Here is a 20,393-nt window from a genome sequence, read left to right as displayed (position 1 = left end):
GAAAAGCAATATATAAATGCAATCCATTTACTATTAAGTATTAAACCGATCAATAAGGCACACATTCGCAAAACAATTCTTTGGTACATTGCTGAAGAAATTATTTTCATCTAGAGTTTCCACCTCAAGTACAATTTCGTATTGCAATCTTGTAGATGGCATTTTTGTGTAAGTGAGGCTGAGGCCGGCTCTGGACATTGCATTGTTTTATTTAGAAACACATGATGACTGCACACAGCCATTTTCAGTTTCCAGTCGGAATCATTTGATACATTTGGACAATCAAGCCACATTTGCTAAAACATATGACCATATGTGTTCACAACATAACACACTTCATATTACAAATTAAGATACCCACTCAAACACACACATCTATACCACTCACTTTCTTATAATAGTAAACATGGTAGACATGAATATATGGCACATAATCAGCGGTAGTGTTGTAGTATGTCACCTTTTAAACGCTAGCACTTTTGGTATTGATTTACTCGGACAGCGCAACGTCTTGTGTCACCAAACAACTGTCCAGTCCAAATATCATTCTGAAAGTGCATTTTAACATTCGGCGTGTAACATAAAAAAGTTCATTCTTGCTCTGTTGACCTGTATTTAACACTGTCAGTGGCATTTGTCAACTGCAGAACACACCAATACCTCACAATCTGCACTCTTTCGCTCAGGCTCACATTTCAAGTCATTTGCTGGTAAAACATTCACGTGATTTTAAAGGAGTGGTTTATGAATTTACTACTCAAAGTAGTAAAATGTTCCCAAAGCCCAAAGTTGACTTTGTTTCAAGGACACCATGTTCGTGAGGAAAAAATAAAGACGGCAGATACTTTAGCCAAACGCTGGATTGACAAAATGTGTCCCTCAATTTTGCCTTTACGCTTGAGATGAAGAGCCGATGCTTTAATTATTCTGAAGAAAAAAGTAATTTTTTTCCCCTTCTCCACTGTAGCTTTTCAACATTCTCATACATTTCATCACCACCTACGTAACTGGGATGTGAACATTTAAAGACGGCAATAAGGCAAACCTATTCTACGGCATCACTGACCAGCACTGTATGCTTCTCTGTATACAATAGGCTTTTTACCCACGCCACCACGAGAGGGTCATAATGTTCATGAGACCATTTTCCATGAAGTGTCGCGTGTCGAATACACTGCAAACGCTGAGCCGTCACTTCTACTCGGGAGATGCCGGTGTGACGTACAGTTCACAGCAAAGACGGTCCGTAGCGTGGTCGGATTAAAACAGAAGAGTCCTCTTTCTCCATTGGTTATTTGTGCGGTCTGACGTGTTGGATCACTCTCTCCTCAAACACCTTCTTCATGGTCTTTTCTATCTGCTTGAGGAAGACTTGAGGAATGCGACCACACAGGGTGTTGACCGTGTCCAGGAACTTGGTCTGGATGGGGTAGAAGAGCGACTGGAACATGTTGTCCTCAAAGGGAAACTGCAGAGACAGAGACATCACCCTGTATCAGTTCTGCCCCCCAGAGCTACTTCATTGTTTTTTTTTAATGGAACATATCACATATTAAACAGTGTTTACAAATGACTTCGACAGCGGTGGGTTAGGAGGGGTTTCTCCTTTAATCATAAATTATGACACAGCTCATCTATAAGAGGCTTATCTCAACAGAGCAGGGGGGGGGGGTCGACGACGACACAGACTCTACTCCCAGAGCAAACAAATTTTAAATTTAAAAACTGACCCAGATTGTTAAAAGCAAGCAAAGAGAGAAAATTGCTCTTTTCCTGAGCTGGTGTCCTCAAAGGTGCAGTTCAACACACCACAAATGAAATTGAAAACATTTGTATACAAATCTATTAAAGGCTTGATAATAGAATTGTAATTTATTGTATATTTAAATAATATCCAGGGTATTAATATGGCAATACACAACTTCAGTGCCACAAATGGCCAAAATATGCAATTATCTTCCAATTGCCATTTTGATAATGCACCAAGTCATGAACATGACAGTGAGTTCAATGAACTCCGGTGGCCCGGTCACCAGACCTTTGGGATGTGGTAGAACAGGACATTGGCAGCAAGAAGGTTAAGCGGAAAAATCTACAAAAACTGATGTGATGCAAGATGGAGCAAAACCTTCGAGGAAAGTTTCCAACATCTTGTGGAATCATCGACATTAAGAAGAGGCTGTTTTGAGAGCAAACAACAACGTCCACCTTGCACAGGATGTGGGGCTTCAATAGAGGGCGCTATGCAGCAGTACCATATTGTGAATATCCTGCTTACTCACATCACGTATTGCATCATAGACCACTTTAAAGGCCGGCTGCTTGTCATCGTGATACACTCCACGGTTGCCGTGCAGGATGGACACGCCCTCCTCCTCAGCCCCTTTACAGTTACTCCCATACATACAGTGATCAGGCCTGTAGTTCCACTGGCAGGGGAAGATGTAGAGACACTCTGGGGAAAAAAGAAAAACAACACACACATCACACCGTTACAGATTTATTATCAACACAGGTCGGTGCGTGGCATATTATGTTTAATAAAAGCGATTCCCCAGTTCACCAAGAACAATTTATGTGGAAAGACTGAACAATGGCAGATCACATTTCTGTCCCGTCCTCGCAGTAAACAGGGGCTTGATTCAAAACGGTACCTAACAAACAGACGGATACTCTTCCTCCACTCCACCTACTGTAGTGCCAACATCCATTAGACCACATTTGAATGACTGGAGGAATCTTCATAGGATTTGTAAAATAACTGTGGTGTTGTTGTGAGGAGAAAACTAAATATGCAGCCTGAAATAGTAGAATACGTTATGCGTGTGCAGCACAGCCAGGAGCATATACTGTCCCTCAGTGGCTCCATCAGTATGGATACACTGTTCCAGAGGATCGCCCCATTCATTCTAATGACAGTTCCTCCCTCACACAGTGTGTATGCTGCAAACGCCTTTTCAGGTCTCTACATTCAATTGTTGATGACTATCGCTGGCCTGCCTTGTCTGACTGGCCACAAGCATGCATTAGACATAAATAATGCGCTGATGGTTCACTGATAAACCAAATGGTGTGACATTTCTTTACAGTAATGGATGCGCATAGAAAAGCATCCTCCTGCGGGTCGCATGACATCCTCTTCCAGGGCGGTTCCAGGAGTATGTGTCCCATACATTAACAGCACAAACAATATAAAGAAAAACAGTACAGGGAACAGACAATGGACTGGTTGGGAGCAGTCTTATCAGTTTGAATGTTCCTTTTCGCCCATATTTTCAAGTATTTACACTGATCAAAGATGGCAAGAAAAGAGCAGTGAAATCCTAATAAACTGTTTACACTGTGAGGTTGCATTGAGTAAAGTGATCAATTACCAACTGCTCCAGAGCAGCAGCTCAATGGCTGATGGAGCTTATACCACACCTGCAAAGTGGGAATGTGTACTTACTGTATGTATGGATAAAATTCAAACAATGGCATGGATGCTCATGTGAAGTTGTTCAGTTGAGCCCATAATAAAAATAATGCATGTTTATTGTATGAAACATTCTAATGAGCCCAGGTTCAAGTATGGGACATTGTACCAAATATACAGATGTTTTCTATTTACACTACAAAACATAGCGAATCAAAACACCCGCTCATTTTTAATTCCCTTTTAAACTCCATCAAATCCTGAACTGAAGAGATCTTTGAAGTCTTAAGATGCTGTAGAACACGGAACAACAGGAGAGAACCGCGCTTATGAACCGATGTGAGTGTCCCTCTGGAGTATACAGCTCAAAGCGATGACATGTAAAGCAAACTGAACGCTCCACTCGGCAATGTTGACGCCTGCTCTGCCAACGGCTCCGAGCACTTAATGCCCACATCTGGCTGCTGCAGCTGGAAACTCGTTCTGCTTCTGAAAGTCTGCCACCGCCTATAGCCACAGCCACATGTGTTCACTGATAAACATTCATAATGTAGACTGGTTTATTTACAGTGAAATAAGTCACATCGTAATGTGAAGAGTGTGAAACTGCAGAGTTAAATTCGCACGACCTTTTTGTTTTCTCAGTGTGGACGGCATGAATACAGCGGCAAAACGGGACGGTACCTGGGTTGTAGTGGAAGATGATGTTGAGGAGGTCCTGGTCTCCCCAGGTGATGTGGTTCTTGTACTTCTGATAGAGCGGATGCAGAAGATCCTCCCACGACAGGCCACTGGGGATCATACTGTTCTGCAATACCAACAACAACGTTTCAGATGCAGCCTTTTTTTCCCTCTCCCCCCCAAAAAAACACATCATCAAAGGAGGAGCACATATATATTCCAGCTTCCTTTTGCAATCTGCCGGCAGTATTAAGAACTGGAGAAGCTGCTAAATTGAGTTCCAAGGGCACAAGTCTGTGATGCTGGCATGGTAATCAGAAAGCTTCAATCACAGCCCACTCAGAGCACTCTGCCTGTGAGTTCAGCTCAAAGGAAAAAATTAAAAATTAAAAAAAGAAAACCCTTCAGAATGCAAAAGAGACATCAAATCTCACTTAAGCGTTCAACTCATCACAGTGTGGGGAAATATGACTGTGTGTGTGTGTGTGTGTGTGTGACAATTTACTTTGAACAACGTGCTGCGGATCCTTGTCAGATTCATGAGCATGACCCCGGAGTTGACCCCCGTGACCCCGTAGAACGGGTGGCGTGCAAAGCGGCTGTACCAGCCAATCTTGGGGACCTCGTGCTCCGGAGCCATCGCTGCCAGCTGTGTGCCGTTGAAGGACTTCAGGAGACCCCAGATGTCGTCCATGGGCCGCAGGAACAGGACGTCCGTGTCCACGTAGAGCAATGAGTCCACGTCCTTCAGGATGACCTGCAAGCACGAGCACAGCCGTCGGCCGAATATTTATGACCAGCCTCTCATCTGAAGAACACGATTGCACCATGTAACACCCAAACACGAAGTTACATAAATAAAAGTGCTGTGCGTACATGCTCTCAAACACTCCCCCCATCTGCACACAGCTTGCCAACAGCTTGCTGCTCTCCCAGGCCGAGAACTCGCATATTAATAAATTATAATCGCAAAGTATGCAGAAAGCATCATGAGGTTTAGATCAGATCATCTAAATGTTTAAGTGGAGATAAAGTGAGTTGAACGAAGAAAAAAAAAGAGCCGAGCTCGCAGCTCCGCGAAGCAGTTCCTCACAGTGATCACGCTAAAATGCTGAAGTGTAATGACTCTTAGCTTAACGTGTTATCAGGCGAATATTCATAATATACTGTATCACACAAGGTAAAGCTGTGGTCAAAGGGAGTTTCTTTAGCTTTATAGTTATTTGGTCATAAACCCAAGTAATGCTGTAACAATCAGCCGATTAATCAACTAGTTGATTGAAAATTGCCAACCACTTCTATAGTCGATCAGTGGTTTAAGTCATTTTGTATTCTCTTGTTTAAGGTTCTCAAATGTGGACGTGTTTCTTGTTTTTTTAAATTGGATATTTTCAGGTTTTGGAATGCTGCTTGGGGGGACAAAAAAAAGAGACAATTCCTGAGTAAATTCTTAGATCCAGCAATAAACTGAATAAATGAGAAAATCATTGATCACAATTGTTAGTTGCAGCCCTGAACTGAATTGATGGACGACGTTTTAGGCTCAACCTGATGACGGCCCAAGGGAGAAGTCAAGGGATCACATAGGTTAATCCCAAGGGGACCATTTAATGTCTGTACCAAATGGCAATGCAGTAGTTATCAAGATGAAACCGAAATGTCGACCGCGTGGTGGCAAAACTAGAGGAAGTCCACCCACTAGTCTGAGATATTTCAGTGTGGATCAGTGAGGTGGGACAACCGGTTGACATTACCATCCCTAGAGCCAATCTGCTAGCTTTGCTAGAAGAAGAGTTAAAACAGCAAAGCCTGTAGACGGTCTTCAGTACTTAACATGAGGGGGAAAAAATAGATATTTTCTCACTGTGTCATTCTACATCTCCCTGTGTGCACAAACATTGTTTTCCGTCGGACGCCGACTCGCTCAGATGTTATTAACACAACAAAACCGTCGTTTGGAAAAGTTCAAGCATTTTCAGAAAGAGTTGACAGACATTATTGTTTCTTCGGTTTGCGATGTGTGTTGTGATGAAAAAGAAATTTAAAGTCAGAATCAAGACTTTTAATTTTGGTGCTCCGTGGAAGAGCATCTTAGAATTCACATGTCGTCAAACACTCAAGTCGTTTGAGATAATTACTTCCAGTATCCACTGATAAATTGAGCTGTCAATGCGCGGCAGACAAATTACACGGAGTTCGGCACAGATAGAATTAGTATTTCACTCCTGCACTGCCATGGAGCCAGAGTGGGCAGACTGTGAGAGTTTACACTATGTTTCAGACAGCCAAAATAACTTCCCCCACATATCGTGTAAGGACAGAGTATATTGTGCATTACTTCATAGTTTAGCACAGGGTCACAAAGTGCACCACGAAAAATGAACCATTTAATATGCGGCACAGACAGACAGACAGAGCTTCAGGCTGCCTCCATGGCAGAGCTGCTACACTCCTAATGAGGTCGATAAAGTCTGAGGGGCACAGTCGATAAAGACAGAACCACTGGGAGCAGTGGTAGTATTTGTGCTCCAGCTGCTCACTAGTGCCAAAAGAACCCGTGTCACTCGGCTGCGGATTGCTCGACCGCAGACCGTTGCTGACAGCAGCGAGGAGCTGCTGCGACTAATCCCGACAAGCCCCAACAGAGCGGCGGACCACCGTTTCAACAACCCTGAATGTTTGTGTGCATGTCCGCAGCTGTGTAATAACAGGTAATGAGGAGGACTGAATTCGCGGAGCTGGGGGTGGGGTGGGGGGGTTATAATTTGATATTCCAGATTGGTATTAATGGTGCTTTGCAAATGGTGTGGTTGCACTAATGGATTGTAAACCACAAAGACTGACTGTCCACATAATAAGCATCAAAGTTCCCTCTGAAAACATGTACGTAGCTGTTACAGGCTATTGTGTGGTCACTTTTGTGAGACCCACAAAAAGACACTGAAGACAAACGGGCATAGTGTTGGACAGTGTTTGTCCTTCAGGACCGGCTCTGCTGTATCGGTCTCTGTCTGCTCTGCAACGTCGAACCAGCTCGCTGATGAATTCATGATCCCCCCCTGGCTCAGAAAACATTAATGTGACCGATGTGACCTGCACATTACCAGGGAATGCAATCAGACAAGTGGTGTGCACCCCGATGAATGATGAATGTTTAATAAGGTATTTGAGAAATTGGGAATCAGAATATCAGATGTGTACCAAGACACTACCTTTGCCGAGTAAAGTTGAACACTTCTTATGTTATCAGCTGCCGTGTTAGACTAGCCTGGGACCCAGATGAATTCTGGGAGCTCATTTAATTTGCTCTGCCAGACTACGGTCTGGATCCCCTCCATTGGGAAGTTATTTCCCACCGGCAGAAAACTTGCCGGTCCAATCAGGGCCTATTATCTGACAAAGGGCGGGGTTTGGAAACAACCTGATGAACGAGCATTTGACTGAAAGTACCCAATCTTTTCACATTCCTCCCACAAAAACGGCAACGCTCGTTCACAGACATTGTGGAATCATCATCACAGGCATCTCCTCTCTGCTCTCGTCTTCTTGTTGTTGGCATTTTTTTGCGTCGCTCAACAGACGTCACATGATTCGGTGTTCTCACTGGTTGAAGGTCTATCCAATTGCGTCCGGAGGCATTTTGGTAACGCCTCTTGGAAATCAAGAATCACAAATAATATGCATTTGAATGTTAGTTTGGCTACGCCAGACTTATAGAGTATCTCGCACTTGGATCAACTCCTGAGATTTAGTTGTCCGATCATATATCCATCGCAAGTGTATCTCTGATTTGTTTGTAGCATTAAATGCCAAAACATAAAAAAAGCATGTGATGGTACTGAATCAGGTTGGGCAAGCCCACTCCTTAAAAAATGTATTGTAGAGGCAAAAAGACTCCTATAAGGTGCTCAGTGGGTGTTCCTAATAAAGTGAATAGTGAATGTTCATTGATTGCCCTGCAGTAAGAGAAAAAAAAGAAACTATGGATCTGTCTGACCCGCAATATGTTCATTACATGCCAAGTAAACCGACAGCTATTTCAACGAACGCCAGCAAGAAACAGAAAATCAATAGCCAGGCACAACCTCCACTTGATGAAATTACTGGACCGCGTCCCAGGAGACGGCTTATTTGTTACGCAAATGCTGCAGAAAAGGTGTGAAATCATCACTCACCACGCCAGTAATAAATTATAACCATACGCTGGGATAAAATAAAGGGTAAGGGGAAAACGCTGTTTGAGCAGCAACGGAATGGATTAATGACGTTTTTTCTTTTTTCTTTTCTGAACACTGGTTAATCACATTATGCGTGGCGACGGAGGAGATGAGGGGAGATAAGAGCTGCAGCCTTACGGGGAGGAAGAGTCTCTGCGCGGCGCAGGGCTTGAAGAGCTTCTTCCACTCGTCGGCGTTCCCCACGGAGAAGGTGATGGGGTAGACGGCGTACCGGAACATGGCTGAGACGGAGCGAGGCCACTGGTTCAGCTGGAAGTAAAGCAACACATCACACTTTGTGTCTAACGGGCTTCTTTTTTTTCCTTCAAAAGGCTGAGTGAGAAACAGAGCCACCACAAACAATCATTGTTCCGAAAGCTCTCTGTCGTTTCACAGACTTATCAACCATGTCAAACAACGACGTCACGTCTCATGGTGACGTGCCCTGGCAGCTGCCGGCTGTTGTTTTATTAAAATGAAACAATAGTCTAAACAAGGGAAGGCTGTGTCTCTAAGTCCACAGTGTATCACTGACGCCCGTGTTTATCCGAGCTGTTACAGGCCGAATCCCTTCCGTAATCAACAGTCCAACAGTTTTGGCCCTGCACAGAGCGAGAGCGCTACGAGCAGTTGTCGGGGCCGGTGCTGACGAGGACAAAACATCCAAAGAGATGGGGACCGGACTTTTCTGATGTGGTTTTTTTACGCCCCGTCTCCCCATAAGCTCCTTGCTGTACAAACCCAGCACGCGCTACGTAATCCAAGGCCTTGACTACCACAAACTCGCCGTCTTCCACAGGGGGGATTTCTTTCCTACACATGGAAATAATTCACACGCACTTGACAGCGAGTTCACAGGTTCAGGGTTTTAGATTTGAAAGCACTTTAAGGTGCTGTTTGAGGTCCATTAATTGTGGTCATTTTAACAGACTGTTAGTCACGGGATCGGAGGCACTAATCAAAAACATGCCCGGCACCTTTTGTAAAGGTGACTTTGAAGTGCTACAGGGTACGGCAGGAATCGCTGGGGTGTCTTGGTGATATATTATGCCCCGGCCTTGAGATAAAAAGGATTATGTATCTGTGCGTCTGAGTCAGAGGGGGCCGAGTAAAAAAGTGCTCTGATCTTGATGTCATCCGTGGCAAAGGGAGAGGAAATGTCTAACATGTGCTGCATTAAATCACGACTCAGGGCATTCCTCTGAAGACGTGTACGGAGCAGAAACCGAGCGCTGTGTTTAATTAAGGATTCTCTCGGCACCGCATCTGACTTTGTGCCGTTGCGTTGACATTTGCTCCACATACATTCAGGCATTAGGCAGCTGAAGGCGTCTTACCCTCTCTTCAAACTGTGGGGCCAAGGGGTCCTCGGCAAAAATGTGAAACTTGATCTTCTTGAGGCTGAACAGGAGGGCTGATTTGACCATGGCGAGCGTCTCGTCCAGGCGATTCCCACAAGCCACCACGGCCAAGTGCATGAACTCCTCAGCACGGGCGCGCCTCATCACAGGTCGGACCGCGATGCGGCTCTGCGGTTTGCTAGAGAAGAGGTGGACAGGTAGAAATGAAGAGTGCAGTGACAGTTTAGTACACAAGAAAGTAGGAAATGTCCAGTAAAGTAATAAACCTACACACTTTTACACTGGTATGTCCTCTTTTCAATGCAATGTTACAATAAAGGCAGGGAGATAAAATGGGCTCCTTTAATCGTACAAAGAATGTGCAGGATTTGCAGTTTTTCTCCACCCATCAGTGCCGTCGGGTCTAAATGGGCCAAGGCCATGTGTGGGGGATACGGAGGGGGGTTTGGAACTGCTGACAATCACTTCTTCAACAAACCCTTGTTTCCCTCACTCATCGCTTGTAAATTAGCCCGTGCAGCTCGTGGGGAGAAATTTGTAAACCTACAACAGATGTACTGGACTAAACTGGAGTCAAAACATACAAAACAAAAGTTCTGAAAGAATTCATGTCATTTGAAACCGACATGGACCACTATGGAATTTTGGATTTCATGATCAGGCTTTGATATTTCTTGTTCAGTTCAGACACCAAATAAATTGTTGCATTTTGTGGCACTATTAAAAGCCTTGGCACGAACATTAAAAAAATAATAATATCTGCACTTTCTGAGCCTTACTGACACGCTGGAGGGAAAGCTAATAAAACAGCACTTGAACACCATGAGGATACTAAAACCCTCCACTGAAACTGCACACAGTTATTCACGCGTGGCACGCCTCTGCTTAAATCTTTGAACTTGTACTGAAGATAACATTCAAACCCAGGACACCATTTTTTTCCTGGTTGCATGATTCCATCAAATGGAAAATTATTTGTTGATCGCCGCTCACACACATTTCACTGTAGTTAAGCCTGACACGTTTACATGACAATGTAATCAGCTGCTCAGCCGCATTTGTAATTATAGACTAACTCTCTGAGCAGATTTTATAATTACTATTCATTCCGACCAATATTATGACTCCAGTTTTTAAATTGTATTTAAAAAACGCCCCAGTGTATCACTGTCACCCGTGTTTATCTGACCTGTTGGATGCTGAATCTCTCTGTAATCCACAGTTTTGGCCCTGAAAAGAGTGAGGGCGTCTTCTCCTCTTTGTGTTATTCGCGTCGCATCTTTGCACTGACGTTGTATTTGATGAAAAATTTGCTTCACGTTTGGTGCAAATGCACCATAAGGCTCTAACAGCAAAATCCCCCCGAAAGTGTTATGTTGAGCGAGGGTGTGTTTTATTGCTTATTAATTATTGCTGTCATAGGTTACATGGTCCCACGTTAATGTCTGTGCATTTTAATTCCGAATCTGACGGATTGTTGCAGTATAATGAATTGAGGTTGGTGGCTCTCCATAAACACCTCATAGATTGAATAAATATAAATATAAATATGAACACTGTATTACATTACATTCATTTAGCAGACACTTTTGTCCAAAGCGACTTACAATAAGTGCATTCAAACATGGGGATATTACTCAAAGTGCAAAAGTTAACAAAGTGCATAAACATTCATGAAATAGGCAAAGAAAGCTTCAAGTGCTATTAGTCATAAAGTAAAAGAAAGTGCTTTTTTTATGAGTGTGTGCAGTATATTTTGTTAAATTTAGAATAGTGTATTCAGGGAGTATGGGTTCAGTCTGAACAGGTGAGTTTTCAGTCTGCGACGAAAGCATTGGAGGGATTCCGCTCCTGACATCAATAGGGAGCTCGCTCCACCATTGAGGAGCCAGGACAGAAAACAGGCGGGATTTAGAAGAGCGGTGGCTGCCAGCCTTTCGCAGTGAGGGAGTGGCGTTTGGCGGTGGTAGAACGGAGTGGGCGGGCTGGGGTGTAGAGTTTGACCATGTTCTGGATGTAGGAAGGGCCTGAACCATCCGCAGCACGGCAGGCGAGTGCCAGTGCCTTGAATCGGATTCGAGCTGCCGTCGGCAGCCAGTGCAGGGTGCGGAGGAATGGTGTGGTGTGGGAGAATTTGGGTAGGTTGCGTTCCGGATGAGCTGCAGAGGTCGGATGGCACATGCCGGCAGACCAGCTAGGAGTGAGTTGCAGTAGTTCAGGCGTGAGATGAGCCTGCACCAGCACCTGCGTCGCCTTCTCCTATAGAAACGGACGTATCCTCCTGATGTTGTGGAGGATGAATCTGCAGGAGCGGGTCGTCACTGCGATGTTGGCAGTGAAGGACAGCTGGTCATCCAGTGTCACACCCATCCTATGACTACACAGATTGGGCGATATCATTACTGCATATTGAGAAAATATATCTATTAGCTACACTTCCATCTGTGACCAAATGCATACGGTTTAAGAGCATAGCAGCACACCTGCCAACGTGTCACTGATGTACAGTAATGGCATGTCACTTCATGAGCACGACTGCGGCAAAGAAATTCATTTTGGACTTTTGGAGAATCAAGACAGATCCAAGACAGAACAGACGAGGGCCGCATTCAAGCACATAGCATTCCCACATCCATCTTGCTGTCAGATAGATGAGGTGCAAAGTCAGGGATTTCACTGAAAGACGTGACAGCTGTGCCTTCGCACATTGTTCAACACTACATTCACACCAACACACCCACACACAAATCCAATTCTATGTCGCTCTGCAAGTTCCCGCCAGACTTTGTTCTTCCACGCTCAAAGCCAAAGCAGTCGTTGAACGTGATGTAAAAACGTGCTTTCTCTGCAGAGATAGTGCTGCCGACGAGTTAAAATACACTCAGCGGTGCAGAATATCTCCCACCACGATAGGGAAACATTCGCACAATAGCAGAGCCTCAAGCTACGGCCAACATCATCTACTTGACACACACACACACACACACACACACACACTACATGGAGTTGGTTGTAATAACATGTTCAGCATAAATATTTTCATAGCCGTAGGGAGAGGAGACATAAGAAAGAGAACCTTTTGTTTCGGCAAGTACAGTAGCGTTTGCTGGGAGAATGGGGGAAGGCAAATGGTTTTATGTCTAAAGGCCGCGCCATTCCAAATGTATTTCCTCTGAGCCCAGAGGAAGCAAAGAGTCAACCATAAAATGGATGGGAGGAGATAAGGGGGAAATTTGACAGGTGGGTTGAAGGGCAGCCTCCAAGCGTGACACTTCGTTTTCTGCATGGCTAAGGGACAATGATGAACCGCAGATTGGGATGAATGAGACGGTGCAGAGAAATCTGTCGGCCACGCTTCAAAGGCTGATGCACAGTCAAGGTTGTTGAACTCACATTCCTGTTTTCCACAGGAAATGCAATCCATATCTCCTACACAAGTGTAATTATGTTGCACTTAGTCATGCAAAATAAACGCGCTGGAAAGGATTCCCGCATGAAATTGGATGACAAAAAACACAACAACACAAAAACAGGACAAATTCCTTTGTTGCATAAAGCATGAACTGCACTCGTGATGTTCTGTGTCATGCCAGTGTTCCCCACATCTGGAAGCAGTCAAACACGCATAGAAGAGGTAGAAAAGGATTGGATTCATGCCTGGCTGCAGAGTGAGCAAAAGAGGAAACCTCTGCCTACAAGGCACCGAGGCAAAGTCTTTGAAATGATTTAGGTGGAGAAAAAAAGATGTCAAAGAAAAATGTTACTTGTGCAGGAGACGAGAGCAAAAGAGCATCTTGAAATGACTCCATTAATCAGCGTTTGTTCACTTTGGTTTAGAACCAGTGTGTATCGAAGCCATTAGGTTGAATATGTTGCCCTATTGACCTTCCTCGTTGGGTAAGTTCACTTCTGCAAAACAGACCTAAAGATTTTTCTTCAGACTGAATCCAGATCCCACGTGGTTGGTCATGAACAGTTGATGACGTGGCCACAGCCAGACGCCTCAAACTACAGGCAGCCGGTTTTCATTGCAGTTATGCTGCAAGATGACTTGCGTTGGATGGATGTCCAGCTGAATCACCAAAACCACATTTTTTCATTTACCCAAGATGTGCTGACACACCCTGTTGACATTTTGTGGGCACATTTTAAAAGAGAGTTACTTTAATATGCCAGATCTAAGAAAGTGAGGTCTCGACACTCGATACTAGGGGTGTGACCGATACGTATTTTGCCTAAATTGTTCTGTATGGGCTATTTGGTTCAATCCCAACTGTCTTCGGTTGATTACTCCCTTAGAAACTAATTATTATTGTTGTATATTCAAAATAAACTCCTCAGGGGCTGATGAAGCATGGTTCTTGCACATGCCCTTTGCAAACACATGCAAACCTCCGCAGATGTACAGTACTGCATGTGCACATGCCTAAACATGAAATACCACTATTTGCCGACTGCACCCCGATCCCTGTTGATGAGTGACTCATTAGTCAACTGAGACCCAAACACTTCTCCTATTTGTCCTTCAAAAACACACAGATAATTAGATAACCAACACCTTTTAAAAGATAATTCGAACCAGGACATGAGCAACCAACATACCAACATGCGTGCTGTGCAGTGATGGAAAAGAGTCCCTATAGAATTTTTTTTTATCAAAAATGGTCAAATTCTGCATTTCCTGCTTTCTACTCCTACAGCAGCCTTGCCTTTCTTAGTTCATGCTTTAAATCCACAAGTCAAAGTTCCAGTGGGAAAGCTTTGGCAGTTGTTCTCTGTAAGCTACAGTGTGATCGTCGGGTCAAGCCCCAGATGTATAGCTTATAGAACGAGTTTTGTCAGTGTGGCAGATGCAAATCAGAAAAGTGATCCGGTTATTATAGGGCAACACACACTGGTGTCGCCTTGACGCCATCAAAGGGTCAAGGGTACGCCACTGTTTCAATTACAGGAGGTCAACAGAAGTCTGCAGAGTGGCAGGGTTTTTCAAATTTGCCCAGGTTGACAGATCCCGAGTGATTCCTTCTGTCTCCACAGCAACTTTGGTGTGTGTTACAAGTGAAATACTTGTGTGGTGTGTGTTACACTAAAGATCTATCATTATGGACCTCTGCTGTTTCCCCCGAGCAAACTGTGGGGTATCAGATGAAAACCGACACGGCCGAACCCAAAGTTCTGTACAGCTCTAGAAATGTGAACAATCAACTGTGTTAAACCATTTTACATCTTCCACAGGGCTTGAGCCTCGATTCTCTGCTCCTTCACATTCACAACAAGCACAAGCTTCAAATGTCCCAAAAAAAATGAATAAACTGTGAACTTCACAGCAACAACACCAGTTCTTTAGTCAGTGATGAGCAATAGCTTTTAATAGGAATTAAACTGCCACTGAATCAATTATGTGCTTAATGCATAAATGTCAGAAATTTGATGAAAACTATCGTCACAAGCATTTTTTTTTTTTTGTGTGCTACTTTTCTTCCAAAACCCAACAACGTGACATTTCCAATAAAATCCACACAGAGAAATGTTTGGCATTTTTGTTGGATAAGTGACCTGGGGCCTACTCCAGGAAGCAGGTTTAAAAAACTTTGAACTTAAACATGAGCTCTGACTTGATCTACTCTCAGATGGGAAACTCAAGAGTTCCAGAACATCAGTTCTGAGTTAGTTAGATAACTCAGATTATTTTCACACGGAGTCACGCATGTATCTGCCGAATATATAAAAAGCCATCATCAACGGAGCTCCGATACTACGAGTCACCATGGCAACCAAGGCGAAAACAAGGTCCGTCTTTGTCACGCTGCTGGAGTTGGAGATACAACTTCGTGATTATGGAGAAAATAAGATAATTCTGAGAAAGAGGAGCATCACAGCTGCAGTTGGTGTGTGAGACAGTTACTGCCTGAGTCGACATGTAAGACTGAAATAAAGCAATCAAATGATTTAAAACGATCTGATATTTTCTCCACAATTGTCGTGTCTATAATGTCGTGTCTGGCATAATGTTCAGTGTCACTGTCCGCTGCGCAGGAGGCCGGGGTTCGATTATTTCGCTCACGTCTGAAAACGTGCAATGTTTTTTTGATTATTTTTAATTTAGGTATAATCCCACTGGCACAAAAATAACGTGGCTGCAGCTGAAAATGAATTATAGGAACAAAGTGCAGATAGGTAAGGCATATGGTTTTAATCAGATTCCACATGTTAAACAAAGAAAACATCTGTGGCTATTTCAACTTGATGTACAGAAAAAAAGGGCATTGCAAATACTATGATCTGGTCGGAGCATGTCCGCGATATTATAATGCTGAAATAAGGTCGGAGAATATTGTTCAGATATGTGATAGATTGTGACAGAAAAGGTAAAGTTCTACTGAGTAGTCGTCGGGGAATGAAAGCATCGGGTCTGAACATCCTCTCTGACGTGAGGCGACTGAATTAATTTCTGCTTCCATATCGATCGGGTTGAAGGGGGAAAGGACACGTCATGTTTTGACAGCTGGATCAGGTTCAGGAAAAGGGAGGAGTTAGGTAGAAACTCTGCGTTTTTTCCAAGAAAACCTGCCAGCGAGCAGGTTAGGTTCACAGCGTCAGTTACCATGGTAACTGACCTACAGTTTAGGTTCACTCGCTTTCTGGAACGGAAAACCCAGTTTCCCCTTTTTTTCAGGGTTAAAATTCTCAGAGTTTTAGCCAACACCTGCTTCCTGAAACAGGCCCCTGAACATTTTAGTGATTACAAAAAGTTGCAAGTGATTCAGTTTCGGTTGATCAGCTGACCAATGGCTCACCGAATTCTTTCAGCGTTTGCTGCATCACTTACTGTTGACAGCGACAGGTAGCCTGGCGTAGCCAGAATAATACTCAAATGGGTACAAGTCTGGGACCTCTTGGTTCATTTTCGTGTTGCCGTTTTTGTGGGAGAATTTTGGAAACATCAGCAGCAGCCTTGGTTTGTTTACAAAAGTCGCTTCCTTCCACATCGTGGTATAAACCCCGCCCATTATCAGAAAATCGGTTGTGATTGGACCGGCAAGTTTTCTGCCGGAGGGAAATCACATCCCAATGGCGGGGATCCAGACTGTATTCTGGCAGAGCATATTTAAATGAGCTCCCAGAATTTGTTTAAGAAACTGTTATCTTTGTCCTTTCAGTCAAACATTCAGGCCTGTCTTTTGGCAAGATTGGACACTTTCTAAGCTTTGGCCTTCAAATCCTGATCTTCATTCAGGATTCTACTCAACAGGAGACTCTCTCCAGTTTCTCCTTCCACACTCGCCACGGCTCCTCCGCCGGCAACCTCAAAGGGAATAAGCCCAGATAACGGATAGAGAACTGCGGCTCTCCGGCCAGGTAACAAGGGAGATTTAAAAAACTGCGAGCGGATAGTGTTCAGTCATGCAGGGCGACACTTTCACAGCAGTGCATAATGCCACTGCCAGGGAGCCACTCCTTTAGTGCGAGGAAATGCTGCTTAACTGTATATGAAGTGACAGGAGCAGGGGATTTGTTTCGACACAAAGTATCAACACCCATCTAATCCTGCGGATGCAGACGGTAATTCCACGTAACAAAGCAGACAGAGGGCTCACGTCTGTATTACTCTGCTCATGATGATACACATGCGTCTGACGGTAATGAAGGGATCACAGTGGAGGTTTGTGTGTCCTACAGGTACAGACCCTGTTGTAAGGACTATAAATGATGATTTTATTACATTTTTCAACCACTAAGAAATCAATATTACCAACAATTGGCCAACATTGTTGAATAATACGTTGTCAACTGGTTATTCATAGTATATAGCATTACTATGGCTCACAGATGACTTATCATCTTTTGTCTTATGTCAGCAATGAAATGCTTGTTGATGTTGTGGAAGGATAAAGACATTCAAATGGGGCTTGATGATATTGTCAATACCGGTGGAGGTGGAGAGGCTTGGATACATAAGAATTGACCAGGTGAACTTATTCGATGCTATCTGGTAACCTTTTGTTAAATATTTTGGCGAAATAGAATATAATGCTATTTATTGATATCTGCTACAAGCATTATATAGGATCCTAAACTTTTGGGTGCTGTGTTTAACTGAGGGTGGGTTGTTGTTTTTTTGTTTTCTTTTATGTACGTGTGTGTATTTATGTATGTAAAGATTTATATTCTCTTATGTAAAAGTCATTTTTTCCCTCACAAATCTTAAAAGGAGAATGGTTACTGTATGAGTTTTGTATATTTACCAACTATCTATATGTCGCATTTGTATACTCACTATGAATTCTCATATTTATATTCTGGCTATGCGCATATTGACTCCACTCTCAACAAAAAAAATGTTTAAACACAACTGATTATTCATTCAGTGTATAACATGGCTGTCCAAAGAAATCGTGAAAATCTCAAATTTGAGAGTCTGGAACCTGAAAATGTTTGCCCTTTTTTACTTGATAAATGATCATCAATTAGTTGTTAAAATGATGTCAGATTGTTTCTTTTACCGATGAATCGAGCCATTGTCTTTGTCTCGGGCCCGGTAGCCGGGGCTCTTCCTTCTATTTCTGGCCACAGGAAGTAGTGTGATGTGTCAAGAGGAAATGATTTGATTAGGAAAAGCAGGGATGTTTGTCCATTAAAGCGTGCTGCACAGGAAATCTGCCCGGGCACTCCGATTTACAGATGTCTAGGGTGTCGACAGCGGATATGAGGGACACAGTTTTAATCTCTGCCCCGACGTTGTCCTATTTATATCCTTGGCGTCCCTGCGATTCATTCATCATAATATTAGTATTGATCGTTTTGCAGACGCTTGTGCATCCACCACCTGGAAAAACGACGTCCTCGGTGTTCAGATTTCATTCTTCTGGCTTTTATCCCCCCAAACTACATAAAACAGCCATCTGATTAGCTCATGCATTCAGAAGCAGAAGGTTTTTTTGGAGGCTCAGGCCAGATGCTCAGTATTTACACTAATTGCAGCGGTCAGTTTGGAGCGTTTTCCAAGCCTGTGTTTTCTTTCTTTCTTTCTTTTTTTTTCTTTTCTAAGTTACTGCCACTTGTGACCCCTTCCACCCAATCGCCCTTATCAGCGCCGTGCACACACAGGGGAGTGTGCTTTCTGGGAGGACGTAAAAGGTCCTTCCTCAATGAAACGCCTTGATGGCCGTTATCTACCGAGCACTGTCCCCATGCATCCTCCAGCCGGGCCCTGGAGTAGAATACACATCACCGGCTGCTGCCTGGCGGAGCCGGGTATCTCCAGGACCACATTGTGGCCGCCGTGGCATCGCTGGCACTCAACCCGGGAGGAAGCGGCGAGGGACGCACACGGCCCAAATTAGAACGCTTGCGCGACACAACAGAGGGCTTCCATCCTTGGACAGAAATAGCACCTGACGTACTCCCGACTTTGGGTCAAACTGTGTCTCTTGACTGTGACAAAGTCGTGTCTTCATCGGAGCGTCTGTCGGTGGCGTCAGGGAGAAGCAAAAAAAATTGAAATCACACCTGACAAGCCTTTCACACCAATGCAGACGACACAGTTTTGGCAGACGTTGAGGAGGCCGCGGTCAACGGGATGGGTTTTTCCCCGCCTTTTGTGTCTTTTCCAGTTAATATCCCGCCTGCGTTGCAGTGAAGCTATTCCGCGCACATTCGTATCACCACATCCACCTCCGTTTATGTCTTTCAAGGTGACCTTTGCCCCCCCCCCCCCCTTTAAAAACAGAGCAGAAAGACCCGAAACAACACCAAGGGGTCAAGCGATCAAGATTTAGAGGTCAGGTAATGATTTATCATTCTGCTATGCTGTTGTCTGGCGTCCTTCTCTGCCAATAGTGCCAACATTTGGACCTAATCACATTAGTCATGCTCCCCACTAACAACCCCCCCTCCCCCCACCCCCGATTGCAACGGCGTGATTCACAGTCCAATAAACGAGAGGACGTGATGGTGATAAATCGCGGCCTCTGCTCGGAAGTGTCCCCTGACAGACGAGGCTGTCGTGGGGCCAGCGTCCGACGTCCGACGCGCTCACTCTTTTTAAACTTCCCAGCGACGGGAGGAGTAGAGGACTCGGCATCGAGGGGCAGTTTGGCGACGCTTTTCTTTGAGCGCAAATTGGGAGGAAAAAAGAAAATCGATCGAGAGAGAGAAACAAAAGTCCGCTCACCTCTTCACGTTCACGCTGGCACCTCTGTTGATCGCCCTGGGCCGCTTCCGTCCCCCGGGGGGCTGCTCCGGGCGCACGCCGACTCCAGTGGACGCCCTCGGGGCAAACTTCGGCGCGACGTCGCGCCGGAGCTCCGCGGGCACCGGGGAGGACTTTCTGTCCTCCGCCTCCTCCTCCTCCCCCTGCCTCTCCCGCTCCTCCGCAACTTCTCTCGGCAACGGATCGTCCGCGGCATTGCCCCCCCAAAAGTACAAAAGTAGGAAAACTCCGAAGCACACGGCGATCACAGCTACTTTGCCGTGGATCCGCATGGTGGCGAGGGCGACTTGCTGCGGGTGCGGGTGCGGGAGGCGGGCGGCACTTCGCTCATGTCTGCGGGTGAGGGAGAGCGGCCCGAGTTGACATTTTGTTCCCGTCCGTCGCTCGCATTTTTTTTTCTTTCTGCGGATGATGATGGAGAGCGGAGAGGGGCTCCTCACCGTCCATGGAGGAGTGGACGGCGGGAGGCGTGGTTTCCGCGGCATTACCGTAATTACCATACGACT

At 44.7% G+C, this 20,393-nt stretch overlaps 1 protein-coding gene across 2 annotated transcripts; it reads right to left on the bottom strand.

Moving 5' to 3' along the window:
- Window positions 1-189: 189 nt before the first annotated feature.
- gxylt2 (glucoside xylosyltransferase 2) lies at window positions 190-20,343 on the bottom strand. 2 transcript variants are annotated; one of them, XM_035632041.2, is made up of 7 exons: window positions 19,849-20,342; window positions 9,651-9,852; window positions 8,452-8,583; window positions 4,602-4,853; window positions 4,100-4,223; window positions 2,283-2,455; window positions 190-1,468 (listed from the first exon to the last, which is right to left on the bottom strand). In XM_035632041.2, the coding sequence occupies exons 1-7, from the start codon at window positions 20,157-20,159 to the stop codon at window positions 1,292-1,294; spliced, it is 1,371 nt and encodes a 456-aa protein (XP_035487934.2). In that variant the 5' UTR covers window positions 20,160-20,342; the 3' UTR covers window positions 190-1,291. The 2 variants fall into 2 exon arrangements, with proteins under 2 accessions (XP_035487934.2, XP_047188797.1); XM_047332841.1 differs by lacking the exon at window positions 8,452-8,583 and having other exon boundaries at window positions 19,849-20,343.
- Window positions 20,344-20,393: the final 50 nt, after the last annotated feature.

This window comes from Scophthalmus maximus, chromosome 6 (assembly GCF_022379125.1).
Source record: "Scophthalmus maximus strain ysfricsl-2021 chromosome 6, ASM2237912v1, whole genome shotgun sequence".
Lineage (NCBI taxonomy): Eukaryota > Metazoa > Chordata > Actinopteri > Pleuronectiformes > Scophthalmidae > Scophthalmus > Scophthalmus maximus.
This window is presented reverse-complemented; position numbering and strand designations above follow the sequence as displayed.

Excerpts from the sequence above, each read along its gene's own strand:
- gxylt2 (XM_035632041.2), bottom strand. The coding sequence starts at position 20,159 with ATGCGGATCCACGGCAAAGTAGCTGTGATCGCCGTGTGCTTCGGAGTT. Across the intron at positions 9,853-19,848 it reads GCCAGCGTGAACGTGAAGAG|CAAACCGCAGAGCCGCATCG; the intron begins GTGAGCGGACTT and ends CCTCTTCTCTAG. Across the intron at positions 8,584-9,650 it reads CCCCACAGTTTGAAGAGAGG|CTGAACCAGTGGCCTCGCTC; the intron begins GTAAGACGCCTT and ends CTTTACTTCCAG.